The sequence below is a fragment of the Tursiops truncatus genome, chromosome 10, assembly GCF_011762595.2.
Source record: "Tursiops truncatus isolate mTurTru1 chromosome 10, mTurTru1.mat.Y, whole genome shotgun sequence".
Classification (NCBI taxonomy): Eukaryota; Metazoa; Chordata; class Mammalia; order Artiodactyla; family Delphinidae; genus Tursiops; species Tursiops truncatus.
This window is the reverse complement of record NC_047043.1, coordinates 75,716,263-75,736,989: the sequence shown is the minus strand read 5'-3', so window position 1 is coordinate 75,736,989 and position 20,727 is coordinate 75,716,263. Positions and strand designations below refer to the sequence as shown.

At 44.0% G+C, this 20,727-nt stretch overlaps 1 protein-coding gene across 8 annotated transcripts in view; it reads left to right on the top strand.

The window, feature by feature from the left end:
- The window catches only part of CADPS (calcium dependent secretion activator), a 480,039-nt gene that overhangs the window by 414,229 nt on the left and 45,083 nt on the right, over positions 1 to 20,727 (top strand). For all 8 annotated transcript variants that reach the window (XM_073811329.1, XM_033865233.2, XM_033865230.2 and 5 more), the window contains one exon: positions 19,523 to 19,555. In XM_073811329.1, the coding sequence (XP_073667430.1) occupies positions 19,523 to 19,555 (33 nt within the window). The remainder of the gene's footprint in view (positions 1 to 19,522; positions 19,556 to 20,727) is intronic.

The following is a 20,727-nucleotide window of genomic DNA, read 5'->3' as shown; positions in this document are numbered from 1 at the left end:
CTGCGGAGCGCCTCCTTTCCTGGGTGGGCTTGATTTCGTGGTCCAAGCCAGACATTTTGGAAAACGTCTGCAGTGGCACAGAGCAGGCAGGAATATTTATTTCTCGTCTCCATCTGCATTGCTTCCTCTCTTGGAGAGGAGCTGGGGGGAGGAGGGAGGAGGAGATGTGGCTTCTCCGTGCCAGCCCGAGAGGCGCCCAGGCACACCCCTCCTCTCCTCCATCCCCAGCTCCAGCAGCGGTAGCAGCCTGGGATTTAGGGAGGTTAGCCTTTCGAACTTCTGAAAGATCAGCCCAGTTGGAAGCCACAATTAACAACTATCCGCCCATTCCCCCACCCCCACCCCCCCAACCGCAAGATGTGCTTTTGTGTGGGTTGCGTGCTTGGAAGAGTCCCTCTCTTTGTGGGTAGCCTCGCGCTGTTCTTTTAGGAGGCCAAGAAGGGGGACAAGCAGGTGTCCAGGTCGCCCTCCCAGCAAGTTTAAATCCTTTCCTCGGTCCTATCCAGGTGTTACCAAATATGCTGTTTCCAGAATCAGTTTGTTCGTTCGTTCGTTCATTCACCCAGCATATATTTACCAAGCACCTATGGGTTGTGGATTGTGTCAGGTGCTAGAGACCCAGCAGTGAGAAAGGGCGACGTATTCTCTGTCCTTTTGGAGCTTACATTTAGGAAAGGAGATGGAATTAAAAAGGAAAGAAAATTGTAGAGTCGGACACTGCAGTACAGACCACAAACCAGAGACAGAGAGAAGGGGTGGGGCGCAGCGTTCCTTCAGCCGCGATGGTCCTGGACGGTCTCTCCAAGGAGGAGACGTGGGGGCCGAAACTTAAAGGGGCCAGCCATTGGTAAAGAGGAGGAGAGAAACTTCTGGACAGAACAGCAGCCACAGTGGCCATGTGGCAGGAAAGCAGACAGAATTTTTGCAGAATATTTTGAAAGGAGCACGAACAGGATTTAGGGATTGAGTAGACGTTGAGGGTAAAGATTCAATTGGAGGAGACTAAGGTGGAAGGCTCGAGAACCGTGATGTTTCAAGAGCTCAGCTGAGCTGAATGAGTCCTGAGAGTCGGTGGGCTACCGCGAAAAAAGGCATCGTGGTGTGGGGAGACCTGGGAGACAGGACCCCAGCTCTGCCCCTCCTCAAGGATTGGTGTGACCTGGAACACGGGACCACCCTTTGGCTTTTAATTCCCCTCAGTGGCTACGTTAGATGAATTCGGAAGTCCAAAATAGCTACAAGAGCTTCAGCTCCTATCCTTTAAGCACTTGCTAAGTGCCTGGCACTGGGCTAAGTGCTTTAAATATATTTTTTCTCGTTGAATCCTCTGAGTAATCCCACTCCAACAAGGCTCTCCTGCAGATGATGGAACTGAGGCTCCAAGAGGGAAAGGCCTCCAGCTCGAGCAGCCTCCTCTCTCCCTCTAAACTATGGAGGCTCCCAAAAAAAGTGAAAATGTGGGAGGATGTTCTATCTGCCCCTAGGAGATAGAACAATTACACCAAATTCCCTGAAGCCTCCTAGAATTTACCTAAGATCCCTCCATCATCCACATCCATTTGAGATGGTCACAACATAGCATGGAAGCCACTCGGTTCAGGAAGAATAAAACCCGTGTTAGGGCTGTCAGGGACCCAAATCCCATGGTCTGTCCATTCTCCTAGGTCTCAAATTACCCTCATTCACCGTTTTTCTTTTTGCCAGCATTTTAATTGTTCTGCCACTTAGAAATGAAATGAAGTAGACATGCCTCTTTTCCTGCTAGAATCCGAGACCAGGGCTGGTGTCAGTGTAGGTCAAGCAGCATGGACTGCTTTGGTGCAGAGCTCTTTTTTTTTTTTTAAGATTTTTATTTATGTGGACCATTTTGAAAGTCCTTATTGGATTCGTTACAATATTGCTTCTGTTTTATGTTTTAATTTTTTGGCTGGGAGGCATGTGGGATCTTAGCTCCCCGACCAGGGATCAAACCCGCACCCCCTGCATTGGAAGGCGAAGTCTTAACCACAGGACTTCCAGGGAAGTCCCGGTGCAGAGCTCTTGATAACAGGCCAGAGAACGAGACTGCCACCTTGGTCCAAGGCCAGAACTGGATCAAGGGAATTCACTTCTGTCCACAGAACATTTTGGTCAGGAGGCAGTTCAAATGGTAGAGTCGGGTGGGTGTTGATAGTCATTTGTTAGTGTTGTTTCTGATGGTGTTCCATTTTTGCTGTGGCCTCAGGGAATGCCCAGCATGGGAGAAATGGCTTTTTATAGTGTGGGCTGGTGATGGCGGTGTAGACAGAGAGGTCTTGGTTCACCCTCAGAGGGTAACCTCATCAAATTATCAGATGCTGAAATCATGTGATTCAAGTCATTTGGCTTCTACACTTCAGAGTGGAGGTGCCTGCCTTGGACAGAAGCACCAAGCATGGTAGTAAACACTTACATTTATTGAACATACTATGTGCCGGGTACTGTGCTAAGTGATTTACATGCGTTTTCTCATCGGATCCTCACAATCGGCCTCTGTAATAGATATGATGATTATCCCCATTTTACAGATGAGGGAAGTTGAGTAATGTGTCCAAAGTCACACAGCTTCTGAGATTGCTACAATCTGGCGTTGGGTTTGTGGTCTTCTGAGTTTGAAGCTTCGAGCCACCAGTGGAAGGCAAGACTTATCTCATCTAACGTATTTTGTTCACACGGACCAAACAAAACCACCGGACCCTGAAACGCTCAAGAACTATAAAGCACTGATCTGCCATGTCTTCTACAAACTTCTTTCATCAGCTGCTCCCCAGTTTTTCAGAACTTGACATCCACTTTGGGATCTATGACAGATAATTTTATCACCTAGTAGGACATCATCTTTCTTTCCAGTTCATGCCTTGAAAACGCAGCTGACAATTAACATACCTGCTGTCCAAGGCAACGCTTCAGAAGCTTTCAGAAGAAAAAAAAAAAAAAAAAAGCATCCAAAGTCAACCATTTCCCTTAATATTCTTTAGCAAACATATAAATGTCATTCAAAATGAACGTAAGACAGACACAGTATTTTCTTTAGACCGTGAGGCGCTGAACTACAGGGTCATAGAAGTGTCAGCTATGAAAGAAATACCTAACGAACATGTACATGTCTTCAAACAGGAAATAATTGTTCCGAAATTAAAAGATAGAGATTCTGACCTGACCTCCGAGCCACATGCAGTGGGAAGCTTATCACCAGAAAGGTAGAGGGAGAGATGTGATTGTGAAGCCCAGACTTACAGACACGTGAGCACATTATCGAGCGTTTGTGAGTCCATTTCTTCAACTCTAGAGTGGGGATGCTAATACCTGCTTCAGGGAGTCGAGGGGACAAATAGATACAAAGAGAGCATTGGCCTTGCATGGTACCTGCCATGTTGTGAGGGCCCCATAAGTAGCCATTCTTAACCTTCCTTCAACTTAAACCTGTCGGAAGGTTTAAATGACCCTAGTGCTTTTAACCAACAATTTTCTCACTGGTTCAGTCCTTAGCATAGTATCATTTCTCCTAAGCAACCCAAACTATTATCCGTAACGGGATCAACCAAAACTCTCTTACAACTTCTATTTCAGCACATTCTCCTGTTCAAAATTTGATTCATCAAAGACATTTTCCGTTGTTTAGCGTGCTTTTAGCACTTCATGCTTTAATTCTTCAAGAACTTTGCATGCATACGTAGTCTCTAGAATACCTCTCTAGTAATCAAAATGGATGTTTTACCAGAATTGAAGATCCCATTTTCCAAGCATATGTTAAATTGAACCAGGTTTATTTCAACATGCACCAAGGTTACTTGCTTTTCCAGTTCTGCCGCTTACCAGGGTATAATCTTGGACAGATTAATTGACTTCTTACCTTAGTTTACTGACCTATAAACTGGGAATAATAGTAAGACCTATATTATGTGGTATTGTTAGAAATAAGTGAGAAAAATATTATATACCTGGAATGGGATAAGCATTCAATACTTGTTTTAATATTGTTATGATTGTGGTTGTTCCTGTGGTTATATCACTGAGTATTAGAATCAGTTAATCAGCCACCATGTTTTAAATGATTGCTCTCTGTAAATTATTGAGCTAGAGCTGTAGATGGGGAAAGACTTTTTAGAAAAAAAAAAAAAAGACCTTATCTCTGTTTTCTGGAAGTTATTGTCTAGAGTACATACAACAGAAGGAACTTCGGAAATTTTCTGGTCCAGTGTTTCCAGTGATGTGCTCAGTTCCTACTTGCTGTTCAGAGCCAATTCTTTGCAACTCTTTTCATGTCCAGATTTAGTGATGTCCTGTTGGTAGCTTAAAATTGACCAGAGTCAAAGTATTTGCACCATGGAAATTGGCAAACTCTGCCTAAACAAGGCTGTTGCTTCTCCTTCTTCCCCTTCCTCCTCTCCTTCTCCTTCTTTTTGACAGCCTTTTTCCTAGCACATCACTGAGTGTTTTCCAAGCATGGGATATATACCACATGTTACCTGAGAGAATGTTAGATGCGGCAACAACTCAGTATTAAATAGAACCAATCAAATTGTGAGAGGGTTATTTTTATTTATTTTATTTATTTTTGGCTGCGTTGGGTCTTTGTTGCTGCGCGTGGGCTTTCTCTAGTTGTGGCGAGTGGGGGCTACTCTTCGTTGCAGTGCGTGGGCTTCTCATTGCGGTGGCTTCTCTTGTTGTGGAGCACGGGCTCTAGGTGTGTGGGCTTCAGTAGCTGTGGCACGTGGGCTCAGTAGTTGTGGCTCGCAGGCTCTACAGCACAGGCTTAGTAGTTGTGGCTTGCAGGCTCTAGAGCTCAGGCTCAGCAGTTGCGGCTCACGGGCTTAGTTGCTCCGCGGCATGTGAGATCTTCCCGGACCAGGGCTCGAACCCGTGTCCCCTGCATTGGAAGGTGGATTCTTAATCACTGTGCCACCAGGGAAGCCCGAGAGGGTTATTTTTAAATTATATTTTCTTCCTTATCCTTCTATCAAGGCGAAAGTTTCGTTTGAGGGCTTATCTTCCTCTCACACTTCTCTAAAATTTCACATCTTCATGTCTAATGAAGAGAAAGAGGGAGAGTGAGCAGGCCTCAGGCTGTGGACCCGCCGCAGGCAACCCTGCCTACCTAGGAAGTAATAATGTCGCTGCATTGGGTTGGCCAAAAAGTTCGCTCGGGTTTTTCCATAATGTCAACCTAATATTTAAGTTGTATTTATTTTTATACTTCTCTTATTGAGAGTGATATTTAGTTTCCATGTATGGTAGTGACACCAAGTTTCTTTTTATAATTAAGTATTTTTTAAAAGAGAGCCAATTTAAAGGAAAATATTAAGTAAATAAGTAAATAGAGTACAGATGGCACATGGGCAATAGCCCAAATGGGGAAGGTGGTATTGATGCCGGAAGTTTGGGAAGTTGTGATACATTCTAGTCACCCCATTTTGCAGCTGTATAAACTGAGGCCAGGGAAGGAAAATGACTTGAACCACTCGTTTCGTCACAGAACCCAGACCTTCTATCCAATCCATGTGTTTGTTTTCCCCACCCTTTACCTGAGCTGAGCGGGGTGGGGGTGGGGGGAGAAGCAAAAAAAAAAGAAACCTCTCCACTCTGTAGCAGATCTAGGCTGGCTACAAGAGACAAGTTGTCACTGGCAATGGTGATGTAAGCAATCTATACCCTCAACTTCACGCTGAGGCAGCTGTGGGGAGAAGAGGAGGGCAGCAGGGCTGACAGGTGGTCCCTTCGTGCAGAAACATTAATGTTCAGTAATGACGGTACAAGCCTCATTGGCTTCGCACCCGGGCCATGCGGAAGCAGGGGCACGAGTAAGACATGGTCCTTGGTATCTTCCAGCTTGCGTTCGATTGGGCTTCTTAGTGTTGAGAGACGTTTATAAGGCAGAACAAAACCTAAAAATGCCAGAGGTGGGCAAAGCACCTGCCCCCCCACCTTCACTTATAATCAAATAAAAATAAGCCTTCATGCCTGCTTCGAGATTTTACAAAATTAAACTTTCCAATTCGCCCTTCCGAGTTTCTCCTAAAATGAGAGGATGCCGTGTAAATAAGCATGGAAGAGCAGCTCAGCATCCTTCAGAGGGTACAAACCCTGGAGTCCAACAGACCCACATTCACATACCAACTTCATGGTGCTGCCAGCTTTGGGTCTTGCAGGAAGTCACTAAACCTCTCTGAGCCTCAGTTTCCTCATCTGTAAATGGTGATAATCATCATGCCCCCCCCCCCGTGAGGGTTAATTACTAATAAATCACTTAGCCTCGTGCCAGCCAAATAATAAGCATGCAACCATTGTTAAATCTCAGCAGCATTAAAACGGTAGGTTTGGAGGAGCCCTTGAGCCTTGCAGAAATCCTCTCTGGGAATGAAGTGTTGGGACAGACATGAGGGAGAGTGGAAGGAAAAACAGGTCTACTTCAATCAGGCATCTGTTCGGAAGCCCCAGGGGGGTGAAGAGAGATGAGAACATACACTTCCTGGACCCAGTCTCCGAGCACAGTACCCTGAGCAACAGGAGACGAGAACAATTCTCCTTGTTAATGAGGCTGCGGCTCCTAATCAGCGCGTGGAACAGAACGCTTTTGCTTAATAGAGATCATTTCCCTGCCTCTTGCCCAACTCCCCAGCAGTGCCAGCAGCTCTTTGTTTAATGAAAGGTGGGGACTTTGAGTAGTGCGGTGGGATGGGCTGGAGGAGGTATTATTACCCTCATTACTATGATAATAGTTTAATCACAATCAATATTTATGAACATGCACAGAAGCCGTGCAATCAACCAGCAGCCCTGCAACTCACGTTCTTGCCTAAGGATGCTTTCCAGGAAGGCCTGGGCTCTCTCCCACCTTTCCCTAGCCCCTCTGAAGCTCTACAGTGGTCCTCAGAGGTCATTTCAGAATATCAACGATGGTTACATCAGTCATTACATATGAGGTCTTGTGGTAATCGGTGAATAAAATCATAACGTAACTTTTTGCTTTTCAAAGTGCATCCATAGGCTATTGTCTGGATTTTATCTTCAGACTTTAGTAAATTAGCTTGTGAAAAAGGTAGGGCGGGGTAGGAGAAGGCATAATGCAGTAGTGAATCCTTTGAAGTCAGATCCATTCAGGTTCAAATCCTAGTTCTACCCCTTCTTAGCTGTGTTCCCTGGGGGAAGAAACTTAACCTCTCTGAGACACAGTTCCTTCATTTGTAAAATGAGGAGACAAGTTCTTAAAAGAATTAAATAAGTTAGTGTAAATCAGGCATTTAGTCATTGGTAAATGCATCCATATTTTTATATATGACCATATATCAGGTATTAATTATTTCTATGTTGTCTATGAGAAAACTAAACAATTACTGTTCCAAAGTTCACATAGTCAGTCATTGAAGGAACAGTAGTGAGAGTCCAGACTTTGAATCCAATATTCTCTTTCTATTATCTGAAAAAAAAAAAAAAAAAACCCTGGTTTCATTTATAGGCAATTTAGAGAAATTTTATTTTAAAACATTTTGATGCTTAACTCTTTCAAATATGAATCACATTTTCAAAGCCAGAGATTATCTTTCTGAGCAATGACCATCTGATGACCCACCCATAAAAAAATCTTTGGTATCACAGTTCCTACATCTGTAAAAACAGTGTTTATAAAATCTGGCCCTCCGAAAAAGGAAAGCAAGGGAAGATGGCCTCCCAGTGAATGTGCATCTATGCAGCAAGTACACGGTGCTGACACGGGCACAGCATTTCACAGTTGGCCTGAAACACCCTTGATCTTCAGCAAGCATCGAAAACATTTCAGCCCCTCTGGTGGCAGAGCTCTGGGAATCCGTCGCACGGTCTGTGACTCCAGATCTACTTCAAGGGTTGTGTTTTTCTCCAGTGCTCAGAAATTGTTGGAAAGGGCTTTCACTGTAATTGTTACTTGGCCCCAAGCAAGAGCCACCGAGGTTTGCTCAACTGCTTACCCGCACACACAGTCCCAGTACATCCACCCACTGGCACATTCTGTCTCCCCCAAGCCGTCAGTCCCTTGGTTGGCACTTACAGTTTATTCCTCTTCCCAAGATGCACTTAGAGCATCCAGATTATGTATTGGGGAGCGGGAGGTGGTTTGCTCCATTTTGCTTCTCAGAATCATGATTTCATTCACGCAAAAACCTTGAAGGAGTTACCCTGGAGAAGATACATTCTTCCCGCAAATGCTCAAATGCTGAAAATTCTATCACTTGTTTTGTTCTTTTTGCAATATCTTTTTATGAAAGAAATATACATACGTGGTTAAAATGTGAAATAGTACAGAAACACAATAATTATTTTTTTAAAAAGCAACAGTTCTCTGTCGCATCCCTTTCCATCCTCCATCCCTTACCCCAGAAGGGACCCTTGCAAACAAGTTTGCTTTTATCTTCCTAGCTCTAAGTACTGTTCTTATACTGCAGTTTCTTGGTTTATTGATCATAGAGATGATTTACCTCCCTGCTGTAGTACAATAGATAACTCACTTTGCCCTCTCCACTTTCCACCCCCCATCCTGTTACAGTTACATCAGTATTACCAGTCACTTTACATACTACCCATCCACCTTTAGTTCTTGTTTCATCCACAAGACGATGCTCTTGACACCCATGTCCTTTTCCTTCCCCTGCTGCTGCTTCCAGCTGATCTCTTGTTCTAACAGGGAACTGAATGACACACCTCTTCACTCTTATCACTGAAAAATGTAATAACCTATATTTACGAATGTCTCGAGTCTAGACCAGTGCTGTCCAATAGAACTTTCTCTAGTGATGGAGATTTTCTATATCTGAACTGTCTAATACAGTAGCCACCAGCCACCTGTACTTGAAATGTGACTAGTTCAACTAAAAAGTTGGATTTTTAATCGCATTTTGTTTTCGTTTATTTAAATATAGTCACTTGTAGCTGTCCGATAGTGCCAGACCAAGCTTAATATCAAGCCTAACTACCTAAAGCAACTTGATTTTCCAGCAGAAATGATACTAATAGCTGACACATAGTTCTTACTTACTATGCCCCAGGAACTATTCTAGAAATTCGCTTAGGAACCCAGCAACTCTATGAAGAGTACTATTATCCCCATTTTATAGATGAGGAAAGTAAGGCATGGAAGAGTGAAGTAACTTGTCTAGTCAGTGTTGGATCTAGAATTTGGCCCTACACCATCCAACCCCAGAGTCTGTGCTCTCAACCATTTCCCTGCACTTCCTCTAATCCCCGTGAGAAATGACCGCATCCTTTTTCGGGTATTTCCATTCTGCTGATGAATGCTGTGCTCGTGGTTCTCCCATGTTACTGGCCTGAGCGATGCTTATCACTGGGGCTATGTGCATTTAGATAGAACCCTGCCCATTCCATTTCTGCCACAAAAAAAAGAGAGCATGGGGCTTCCCTGGTGGCGCAGTGGTTGAGAGTCCGCCTGCCAATGCAGGGGACACGGGTTCGTTCCCCGGTCCGGGAGGATCCCACATGCCGCGGAGCGGCTGTGCCCATGAGCCATGGCTGCTGAGCCTGCGCGTCCGGAGCCTGTGCTCCACAACAGGAGAGACCACAACAGTGAGAGGCTCGCGTACTGCAAAAAAAAAAAAAAAAAGAGAGAGAGAGCATGAAAACTGGAGGTTGCGGAAAAATATGGGCAAACGTAGGCACTCAGGGCAAATTAGCTGATTTTGCCAGTAGAATAGAAAGGCTGTTCCTTTGGCGTGCAATTCCAACAGTAGTAATAGCAGCTAGCACGTACTGAGGACTTGCCATGTCCTTTATTCTGCCCCTGTATGTGTATCATCTTCATTAATCCTCACAACAGCACAGAGAGGTACAGATGATGAGGCTGCATCTCGAAGGTACTGGGAATATTAAAGGAGGTGGTTCAGAAGAAACAGTGAAAACAGTGCCTGGCACAGGGTAAATAAGTAACACATGCTGCCTATTGTAATCCTGATATTTCATCACCAAGTCTACCCAGTGGTCCCTGCTACGTTGTCTGGTACCTGTGTGAATGGTCTTTATCGCTATTGTTTTTTCCTTTTCCCTGGTACTATAATTTTTCCTGGAGCCTCATTTCCAGAGCTCTTATTAATACTAAGATATTAATAGCCTTTTGTTTTACTGCTAGAGTATTTATAAACTTTTCAAGGTGTGGGAAGTGTTTCCTATTCCACATTCTTCCTAGCACCTGCCTCATACACCATCTAAGAGTCGTATTTCTGGAAGGAATCAGGGGTAAACGTTTAGCTCTGTGCCCTATTATAATAGGTAAGGACAGGAGGCCAACAGGTTAGACAAGTAGTCAGTCAACTAGTTAATGGCCGTATTAAGATTAGAAATTTACATTTTATGATTCTTCCCCTACCCCCCACCCCAATGGCTCCTCCTCTAGTCCAGAGGTCAGAAAATGTTTTCTGGAAACAGGCAGAGAGTAAATATTTTTCACTTTACAAGCCTTATAGTCTCTGTCACAGAGACTCAGCCTCCTCCCTTGTAGCGTGAAAGCAGCTATCGACAAGATGTAAATGAATAGGCATGGCTGTGTTCCAATAAAACTTTATTGATGGACACGGAAATGTCAATTTCCTGTAATGTTCACATGTCAGGAAATATGATTCTTCTTTCGATTTTCCTTCATTTAAAAATGTGAAAACCATTCTTAGCTCGTGAGCCACACAAAAACAGGCAGCAGGCTAGGTTTGACCCACAGGCCAGAGTTTGCCAAGCCTTTTTGCTAGTCTGTAAACTATAGATGGGAACACACTTGGTACAGTCAACTCGCAGGTAACGACAAGTGACTGAAACACTAGTAACAATATTGGGTAATACTTCTTGAGCTCTTACTAGGTACCAGACATTGCACTGAGCACTTAACATGATGTCAGCCTGTTCCGCCTCACATGAACCTCCTAAAGAAGACATTGTTGTTACCCTCATTTTGCAGATGAGATTATAGAAACTGTGGGAGGTTAAAAATTTTTCCTAAGTTCATCTAACTAGTAAGTGATGGAGCATAATTCCAACAAAGCTCTGTCTGACCCAAAGTCCCTATACGTCCCACAAGTCGGCTCGCCTTCTCCCAGATCCCAGGTGATTATTAGGTAAGAAATAGCTTTAGAATGACACATCATTTTCACAATATCAGCAGCTTGATGTCCTGAAAGGACTCTGCACTTAATAACCAGACCTGGGCTTGGACACTTACTGGTTTACCTCTAGAGATTTGCTTAACCTCTCTGAACCTCAGTGTCCTCATCTGTGAAGCGGGGATGGTGAAATGAGCCTTCTAATGTCCTACAGGAATGACTAATTGAGTTAGTTATACGTGAGGTGTCTAGCTCAGTGCCCCATACATACATGCTCAGTAAATATCATTGAGAATCAGATGAAAATCAGCTGGTCTCCTTTTACAGCCAGGAGACCCAGGAATGCCCAAATCCTGTCCTAGACCATCAGTGACCTCCCCACAGCATCCTCCAGGAAAATACATGCAATGGATAAAATTGGGGAAATAGGAGACCAAGCGACACCTTCTTGAATATCTTGGTTATCTATTGCTGCATAACACACTGTGGCAAAGTTAGTGGCTTGAAACGATCTGTTTGTTTTGTGTACGATTTTGTGGGTCAGAAATCTGGGAAGAGCGTGGCTAGGGGATTCTTTGGTTCCATGTTGCGCTGACAGGGGTCGCTTGCTTGGCTGGGCTGGGGCTGAATGTCTGATAGCTTGATGTGTCTCCATGTGCCTATTTCTCCCCCATATGGCGTCTCATCCAGCTGAGCTTCTCCACGTGCCGTGGGCTTCTGATGGCACGGCAGGCTCGGCACAGCTGCACTTAGTGGCAGCTGGCTTTCAAGGGTGAAGAAGCAAAGCTGCTGGCCCTCTCCAAGATTAGGCTCAGGGCTGATGTGGCGTCACCTCCATCGTATTCTCTTAGTCACGGCAGTCACGGGCCAGCCCAGGCTCAAGGGGGATGGAGGAATAATAGACCCCGCTTCTCAATGGGAGTGGCATGCCCACACAGGGAGCAAAATAATAAGCTACCACATTGTGAGGTGGGCTTTGGGTCCATATTCCAATGCAGAGAACTCTATGGAGCCCTGCTGGTCTCCAGGGATCTCTTTGTTAAGCGCTGAGGCCTGAGGATCCAAGGAGAAATAGAATAGAGAGAGAGTCCAGACCACAACCTGGTACAGAGCCAGCAAAGAAGAGAGGAAGTAAGATGGCCAGGCCTCTTACAGCAGGATTAGTCCCAGACATCATGAAGCTTTCTAACCGTGAAACAGAACCACGTACCTCAGTGTGCAGATGTTTAAGGTTTAACAACCCCACCCACTAGCAAACATAGCCCAACCTGTGCCCTGGAACCTGAACTATCAAATCAGCCCCTTCGGACGTGAAAGGAAAAGAGAATATAAAAATAATAGGCAACATTTATTGAACACGTACTATGTGCCAGGCCCTGTGCAAAGGTTTTCACCTACAGTGACTCATTAGATGCTTTGCAGGCACTAAATGAATTTAATACAAGTCAAATGCTTAGAATAGTGTCCTGCACGTTTTAAGCCCTTAAGAAATCTCTTTTTTCTATTAATAATCTGTACAACCACCCCATGAGGAGGAAATACTGTCATTATCTCTATTTTCCAAGAAGGAAACTGATGCTTAGAGAAGTTAATTGCCTGGCCCACAACCGGTGGCTGATCAAAGCAGATGCCAGCCCAGGTATCTGACTCCTGGCCTCGAGCTCCCACCTCTGTGCTGTACTCATACTGTAGGGACACAAGAGACCCGTTAAGCTCATCTCACAGAAGCAACAAAAGCCATTTCCTTTTGAATTGATAGTGCCCGGTTGCACTTAAGTGATTCTTTAAGAGTGTCAGAGCTTGAATAACAGCTTCAAGAAAGCACTAGAAACCTTTATCCTGGGTACAGAGTAAAGAGTACCATGCTCAGAAGTTCATTCTGTCAACACATTTTTTAAAATTTTTTATTTTATATTGGAGTATAGTTGATTTACAATGCTGTGTTAGTTTCAGGTGTACAGCAAAGTGATTTAGTTATACATATGCATATATCTATTCTTTTTCAGATTCTCTTCCCATATAGGCCGTAACAGAGTGTTGAGTAGAGTTCCCTGTACTCTGCAGTAGGTCCTTGTTGATCCTCTCTTTTATGTATGGTAGCCAACCATATATATGGTTAGCCAACCTTGTTGATTCTCTCTTTTATATATGGTTAACCAACCAAATATATTTTTATTGAGCCCCTACTATATACCAGGCAGTGGAGATAGTGAGGAGAGAAAAAGAAGTTCTTATTCCTCATAGAGCCTACATTCTAGACATAAGGCTGGTGATAGATGATAAAATTCAACTAATAAAATCATTTTACTGATGATGGTGGCACGAAGTAGCACGTTGACATACCAAACTGCCTTAACTCTCACAAAAAATAAAGAAAGAAAGAAAAAATCCAGATCTCTAAGATCACCTGGGTTAGGGAAGTGGAGAAGGCAGCAAAATAGCCTCATGTTCCTTGCAGCAGAAATTTCACAAGCCAGACACTCAAGTAAATGTTACCGGCCCCTTGAAAGAGTGGTGTGGTCGGCAGTTTGTAGGCAAAGACAGAGAAATCAGCCCCAAGTTCTTGTGAAGTCAAACAGGCAGGGGTGGCGTCAGCTTGTGCAGAGAATAAATCGTTTGCTTGGTTGGTTTTTGTCTTTTTTTTTTTTTAAGAGACCACGGGGAGAAAGGAGAGCTCAGGCAGTCACTAATGCAGTGGTATCTGTTCAGACTTCTTTTTTCTTCCATCTTTGCATCTTACCCACCAGATTTCTGTTTGCAAAAAGGGCCTAATCCACTTTTTTTTCTTGTCCGTGCATTGATTTAATAGTAACAAACCCTGAGGTCCTCGTGGTCTGCACCTGGGTTGCTTTTTCCCCTAATGAAGCAAGAGAAGTGGTTTAAGCCCCCGCCGTGCTCCCTATCAAAGCTACACAGTGATTAACTCAGGTCCCCTTATTAGGACCAGGCAGAAGAAAATCCCTTAGTCATCAGCATTGTGAAAATCCTGGAATGGTGAGTGTTCAATGAAAAGATTACCTTTGGGCACCTGAAAAATAATGGAGGAGCTCAATAGAGTAACCATTAAGGCTGTCCACACACGCTAAGTCAGGTGGAGGGTCGAGGTAATTAGCTGGGACATTCAAAGCCAGAGAAACTGTGTTGGACCTTCTGCCCTGACTGAGTCGGTGCAGATAATTATTCAAATCTCTCAGACATTTTTCCTGGAGAGGCCATTTTAGGTTGTGTCTACACACACAAAGAAACAAGACTTAAATATGACTGGTTTGATAGGTTGTTTTTTTTTAACTGAATAATAGGGAGCTTAAGGGATGGGAGGTTCAAAGCTATAACTTATTAGCTGTGTGACTTTAAGCCAAATTGCTTCCTTTCTGTTAGCCTCAGTTTTGTCAACTGTAAAATGGGACTATTAATAGGACCCTTTTCCAGAGGTCGTTGTGAGGATTAAATACAACGCATGCAATCTTCCTAACTCATCTCCTGGCAAGTCGAAAGCACTCAAGAAATGTAACTTACAGTTATGAATTGTTGGATGGACATGACTTATTCTGGGTGTTTAGAGAGATTGTGCATTAAGACAGCATCCAAGGAAGGCACTAGAAATCAAGGAACAATTGCCTTTACCTACAGTCCCAAATGCAGTGCCTTGGACCTAAGACTCGGTCTTTGCTGCAGGCCTATGAAAATGTGAACAGGTTGCTCGCTGACAGCTCATCTTCCCACCTTCACCCTTGGCCTCCGTCAGACTCTTATAGTTTGTGTCTCTTTTTCGAACCTGCCTTCCCAGAACTGGCTCTGTCTGGTCGAGGGGTGGGGGTGGGGTGTTCATGGATACTGCTAGAGAAGGGACGTTCTTTGTCCCACCAGAGGGGATGGTGAGAAAGCAGGGACATCAGGAAGTGAAGTCTGGCTGAAGTTACAGTTCTTGTCTCTCCCATGAGGGCAGTTGAGTCCCTGCAGAAAAAGGACGCCAGACCAGGTGTCTGGGGCAGACGCCTCTCCCGCAGCCATCTCTCCTATGCCCCGGGACGTTTGGCTTTGTACCAGAGAGAAGTAGGGATGTGCGATTGAATATACAGAGCGCCCTGGCTTGGGGAACTGCCCTCTCACTCATGCCCTGCCTTGGGCAGCCTGAGGGAGGGAGCAGAGGTCTTTGCTGCTGCCTCAGTGTTCTGGAGAGAAGTCCAGTGTGTACGGTGTTCATGGAATTGGCAGGAAGTTTGCCAGACTGAAGACCAGCTCAGATGCCTCCTGGTAACCTGAGGAGATCCCAGCATCCTTTTCATGGCAAGAAATTGCCCGTGGGCTAGAGGCGAGCAGTGAAACTGTCACCACGACCGCCAAGCTAAGGAGGAGAGGCTCTAGCTACACCAGTAAGCCGATATTGCCAGTAAGAAGAGGTGCATTTATTAGCTTTGACCATGTCCCCAGCTCTGTTCTGTACCCTTGGATGGATTACCTCACTCAGTCCTCTCCATATTCCTTCGAGAAACATTATAATTGTCCCATTTGCAGAGGAGGCTCAGAAGTTGACTCGGTCAAAGTCACCAAGCTAGAAAATGGCAAAGCCCGACTTCTGACCCTGCCAATCTTCAGCCCAACCTTTTAGCCACTTCACCAAGAAGAGTTCTTTTGAAGTTAAAAAAGAAATGAAAATTACACACAAACCCACACACTTTTGACAGACCTTGATGGGAAAAAACGCATAATGACAAAATTTTATAAAATAGGTTGTGCTTTCTAAGAAATCTGTATTTTATTCATCAAAACAACAGTCTTGTTGGGAAATAGTCTTGATGGGAACAACAGTCTTGATGGGAAATAGTCTTGTGTAGATTACAAGGTCGGTTGTTTATTTGATCTACACAGTGTCTGGTGTGCGCTTGGACTTTCTGACCCTTGGCAATAATTCCAAACCCTTAGTGGGTTGGGAGGATCTGGTCCTTCCTCTCTACTTAGAGTATAGCTGGCCAAAAACATGGTCAGTCCTATGGATACTTCAAAGAAACATGATGCTTAAAAAGGTAGCACTGTTGACATTAGGCAGGAGAGGGTTCTAGGGACCAGAGTTCTGATCCTGGTTCTGTCAGTTTATTCACTCTGCTATATCCCAACATGTATACTGTAAAAAAAGAAAAAGAAAAAAAAAAACAGAACTGATGACAGCTTTCTACCTCTTAAGGAGGTGAGCAACAGAGACCAGCCTTCCAGGTCACCTCTCGCATAAGGAAAGTCTCACATCGGAGCATCCTACATACCTCCTGCTTGAGCTCCTCCAGCAAGGAGGGTTTTTTTGGGGGGTTTTTTTTTCAGCAATGAGTTCTTGATCACCAGAGATAGCCAGTGCCTGGCTAGACTGAGATAGCTGTTCGCACCTTCTTCTGGGGCCCCGTCATGTTACTCATTCGTCCTGATTCTATGCTCTAGAACCACCGTGACCAAGTTCAACCCTTCAACATTGAAGGTCCTTGATTAACCACGTGAAAGTTTTCATTTCATTTGCTGTTAGCCCTTCCTCTTCCAGGCGAGATGCCTTCTCCTTTACTTTTCTTGTAGAAGACACTTCTAGACTGCCCTGTATCCTCAACATCTTTCTTCAAGTTCAATGGCCAGGACCAAAAAATGATACAATCCTAATAGGACCACAGTTTACTCTGAGCTGTTTTTTCCTGTTTTTATGGGATGGGAGAAAGATCAATAAGACTAAATGCAAGTCAGCAGTTACCAGATTTTAAAAAAGACCAACAAACTGAAGGCTAGTGCATGTAGGAGAGGGGATGGTTTCCGTCATGACATAGAGCTTGCCTTATCTTCCCAAACTGCTTTGAAAGGAATAGACTTCGGCTGGTGTCATTTTCTGGGTTGAAACTGTGTGTTGGTGGTAAGAGTGGGTGTGTTTAAAGGTTGATCATTTCAGCTGTAGCAAAACTCCTACCAACTGCCAAGCACTAAGTCTACAGAGGGAAGGAGGCAATTTGTAGCTGAGAAGAATTGTTTTGTCAGCACCTGCCCTGACCACTGATGCTTAAATTCCTCATACTTTCTGCCACTGGTGAAAAGACCAGGAGTTCAAAAGGAAAAAGTGGGGCTCGGGAGACCCTCATGTGAGTCCAGGCTTCTCTGTCTTCTGGCTTAGATCATGATGAAATAAATTCTTAAATTCTGTGGATTTTAGTGTTCTCAATAGTGAATAGATAAACAATTAATAGCCACCCTTTTGCAGGGTGGCTTAGAGAAGAAACAGTACGTGAAAGTGCTTTGCAAAGTGCAAAACATCATACAAATGTTATATATTAATGTACATAGAGGAGGTTTGAAAGGAAAGCCACCTTCTTGCGCAAACGAAATTCTAGAACAGGAATAAAGAGGAAAGATTTCGAGTTGAGAATCATTTAGTAAAATGTTATTTAGGCAAATTCTGGAAAGCTTTCCTCATACCCCCCTTAATGGTCCAGAGTGGTTTCCTTCACTCACCAAGCTTTGCAAGCATCCAGCTTTATATGCAACCCTGTTGGCCTTCAGACTAACTCAGGCAGTGGCTTCTCAATCTGGTCTGTGTATTCCTCAACCATCCTGAAGCCGGCACTGGTCACTAGCTTTTTCTCCTTCCTTCTACAAATTTTCACTGAGTACCCTTTCTAAGCCGGGTAACAAGTGAGTCACTGGGGAGACAGCTAGGGACAAGACATGACATTCTGTGGGAGACAGACATGGCACCAAAATTACTGAATTGAGATTGCAATCAGTGCTGCAAAGGGAAAAAATGTCGGGTTCTGAGAGAATCTGTAACTGGAGACTCTAGGAATCATCTTGGGTGCTGGCGATGATTCCAGGAGACAGAATGCATTGCCCTCTTAATAATTAATTGATGTGTGTTCCGCCCTTTAAAGTTTATGAAACACTTTCCCGTACATTTTGTCACTTGATCACGCTCTCAGCCCTACAAAGTACACAGTGGTGTCACCTTGTTCTAGAAATAGAGAAACCCAGGCGAAGAGACTCGAAGTGATGATCCCAAGGTCAACTAATTCTATCACTTACAGAACTTTTGACTCTAAATCCTGGACTCTTTCCACCCCACCCATTGGCTCGCTGACTTCTTTCTTGAGATTTGACATTTTGAAAAGTGGCTTTGAGAAAATAGCAACAGGGAGAAACACTCCCCTGGATACTTTCCTCGGAGACATGGGGGTAGAGGTAGTGACTCCCAATACTGGCCTCAGCCAGGTGGCAAGAGGCAGCCCACCTGAGATGTGAAAAGACATCCTAAGTGCTGGGTGCGCACCGCAGTCTTGGTACTTGCCGACAGAACTGAAAACGCTCCTCTGATCCCAAATGTAGCCCCTCGGTCTTACCTGTGCTAAGTGGAACGTGTGTGACCCGAGTCAAAAGGAAACGCATAGAATATCAGACATCCTCCTCAGGTTCTGTTCCTCAAACCCAGCTGTTCATTGACTTCTCACAGGACCCAGAGCCCCGCCAGATCTGCTTGTGAATCGATCCTCTCAGCCCCCATTTATTCTGTGCTTGCTGTGTCCCAGGACTCTGTGTGTATTCACCCTTGTATCGACCTGCTGCAACAGTTACCTAATGGTATCTGCATTTTGCAGATGAGGTAACTGAGGCTCAGAGAGAAGAAGTCACTTGTCCAAGGTCACACAGCTTGTAAGTCGTAGAGCTTGGATTTGAACCCAGATCTGACTCCAAATTCCATGCTCTCAAACACTGTACGTACTCCACCACACTCCCTCCACCAGAACTGAAAATAAATGTCATACCCTCTTCCTGCACTTCCCTTCTGGGTTTTTTATTATTTAAAACCAGGAGACATAACAACAGCCTTGGGACAGTTTTGAACGGCTCTGGTACCCTCCCAACCCCCTCCCACAGACACCCATCTCCCTCTGGGTTAAGGGTGCCCACCCGCTACATCCCCTTCTCTAGAAGAGAGTTACTGGAAAGTGAGAACTCAAAGATTCAATTAGGATACACCTCTAGCCAGATTATACAAAGACCCCCAAGGTACAAGAAGTGACAGTGGACTTAACTGCTTTTCTAGACTGGTGAGCCTTCCACTCAATGGTCTGGGTTTAGCTACAGTCATTTTTCTCCCTTTGAAAGGGAGGGAGGAAAATGCAGATCTCCCACACCAGCTACAGAAGCTCAGTAAAAATGTTGCTGTCTTTTTCTCTTTCCTTCTCCCTCCCTCCCTCTCTCTCCTCTCCCTCTCTCTCTTTCTCTCCAAAGCAGTGGGTCTGGCTTGCAGGGTAAAAAAAATTAGCAAACAGATTTTATTTTTTTAGTACCTTTCTGTGTTTCCTGGTCAGCTCCGTCTGCCAGCATATTGTTTTAACTCTGATGGTGATACAGCATTGAGCTGTGAACAATTAAACATAAACACCACCCTCACTTCCATCCTCTTCTTTCCTCCTTAGGTGAAGGCAGCTTCCAAATATGTGGATGTACCTGTGAGTATTTGAAAAATGTTTTTGTGGGTGTTTTGGCTTTCGTGAGAATTTTGATGGTGCTCTTTTCATTAGTTGCCACTAAACTGTATAGTCAAAAGGAAGCGAAGACTATTTCACAGTAAATTTGTTTTGAGATGAGACGAGGGTAGGAAACTGTAGTTTCCTTCAACAGGAAAAAGAGATCCTATTTTGAGGGTAAACCCAGTTCACTTTCATTTCCATTTTCATTGGTTTCTCTGGTATATTTCATTCTGTTATCATCCAGCTCCCTTCCCCTCCTGCCTGCACACCTTGGGAGCAGGGCCTTAGGCAGAAATTTGCACAAGGGTGCCAGGAATTTTTTAAAACAAATAAATTCGGAATTTGTTCATTTTGGGGTCAATTCTGCAATTGTTTTAAGGGAAACTTACAAAGCTGCTTATAATTAGTGCAGACCTGGTTAATGAAGGGCAGTCTCCAAGTTCACAGATAAAGCACTCAAAGTTGCCCAGAATTTACATTTAAATTGAGGTTAAGTTCTACACATGAATGCTAGAGTGTGGGATTACCTGTGATAAATCAGGATACGTTTATAGACAGACTTTGCCCTGCCTATTAGCAAAATAGAATTGGAGAGATTTAAATATATTCCAGTGAAGGAGAAAAGAAAATGATTCTGTTTCTCCATTTCTAACAAAAGAGGTGTGAGTCTATTATAAAATATTAAATTTAGAGAGCTTATCTCAACAGCCACCAACGGGCTTGTACTGAGGGTTTCTCATTCTGAACGTGATTAAGTACCCTCCTTGTTCAAATACTTATTTGTTAAAATTTGTTTTTTTTCTAAAAGGATTTATATTAACATTTAAATTCATTTCCCCAGGAAGCTAAGTGTGTAATGGTTTATTGGCTTATTTCTCAAAGGATGGCAAAATGGAAAATTGGAGTGAGTTTAGCATTAGCATACATTTTGTTTGTTTAATGAAAGAATGTACAATCAATAATTATGCTTTGAATTTATATAATACTTCTTATTGGGGGACCTCCGACTCCTTCACCTAGATAGTCCTTATAATAGAGAAGAGAAAAAGGTCACATACCTGGAGCATGGAGAGAAGTTAAGTAATTTATTTTCCCAAGCCCCAGAGTAGAAACTTTCAGTTCACAGGGAGCAAACTACTCAAATTCTCTGA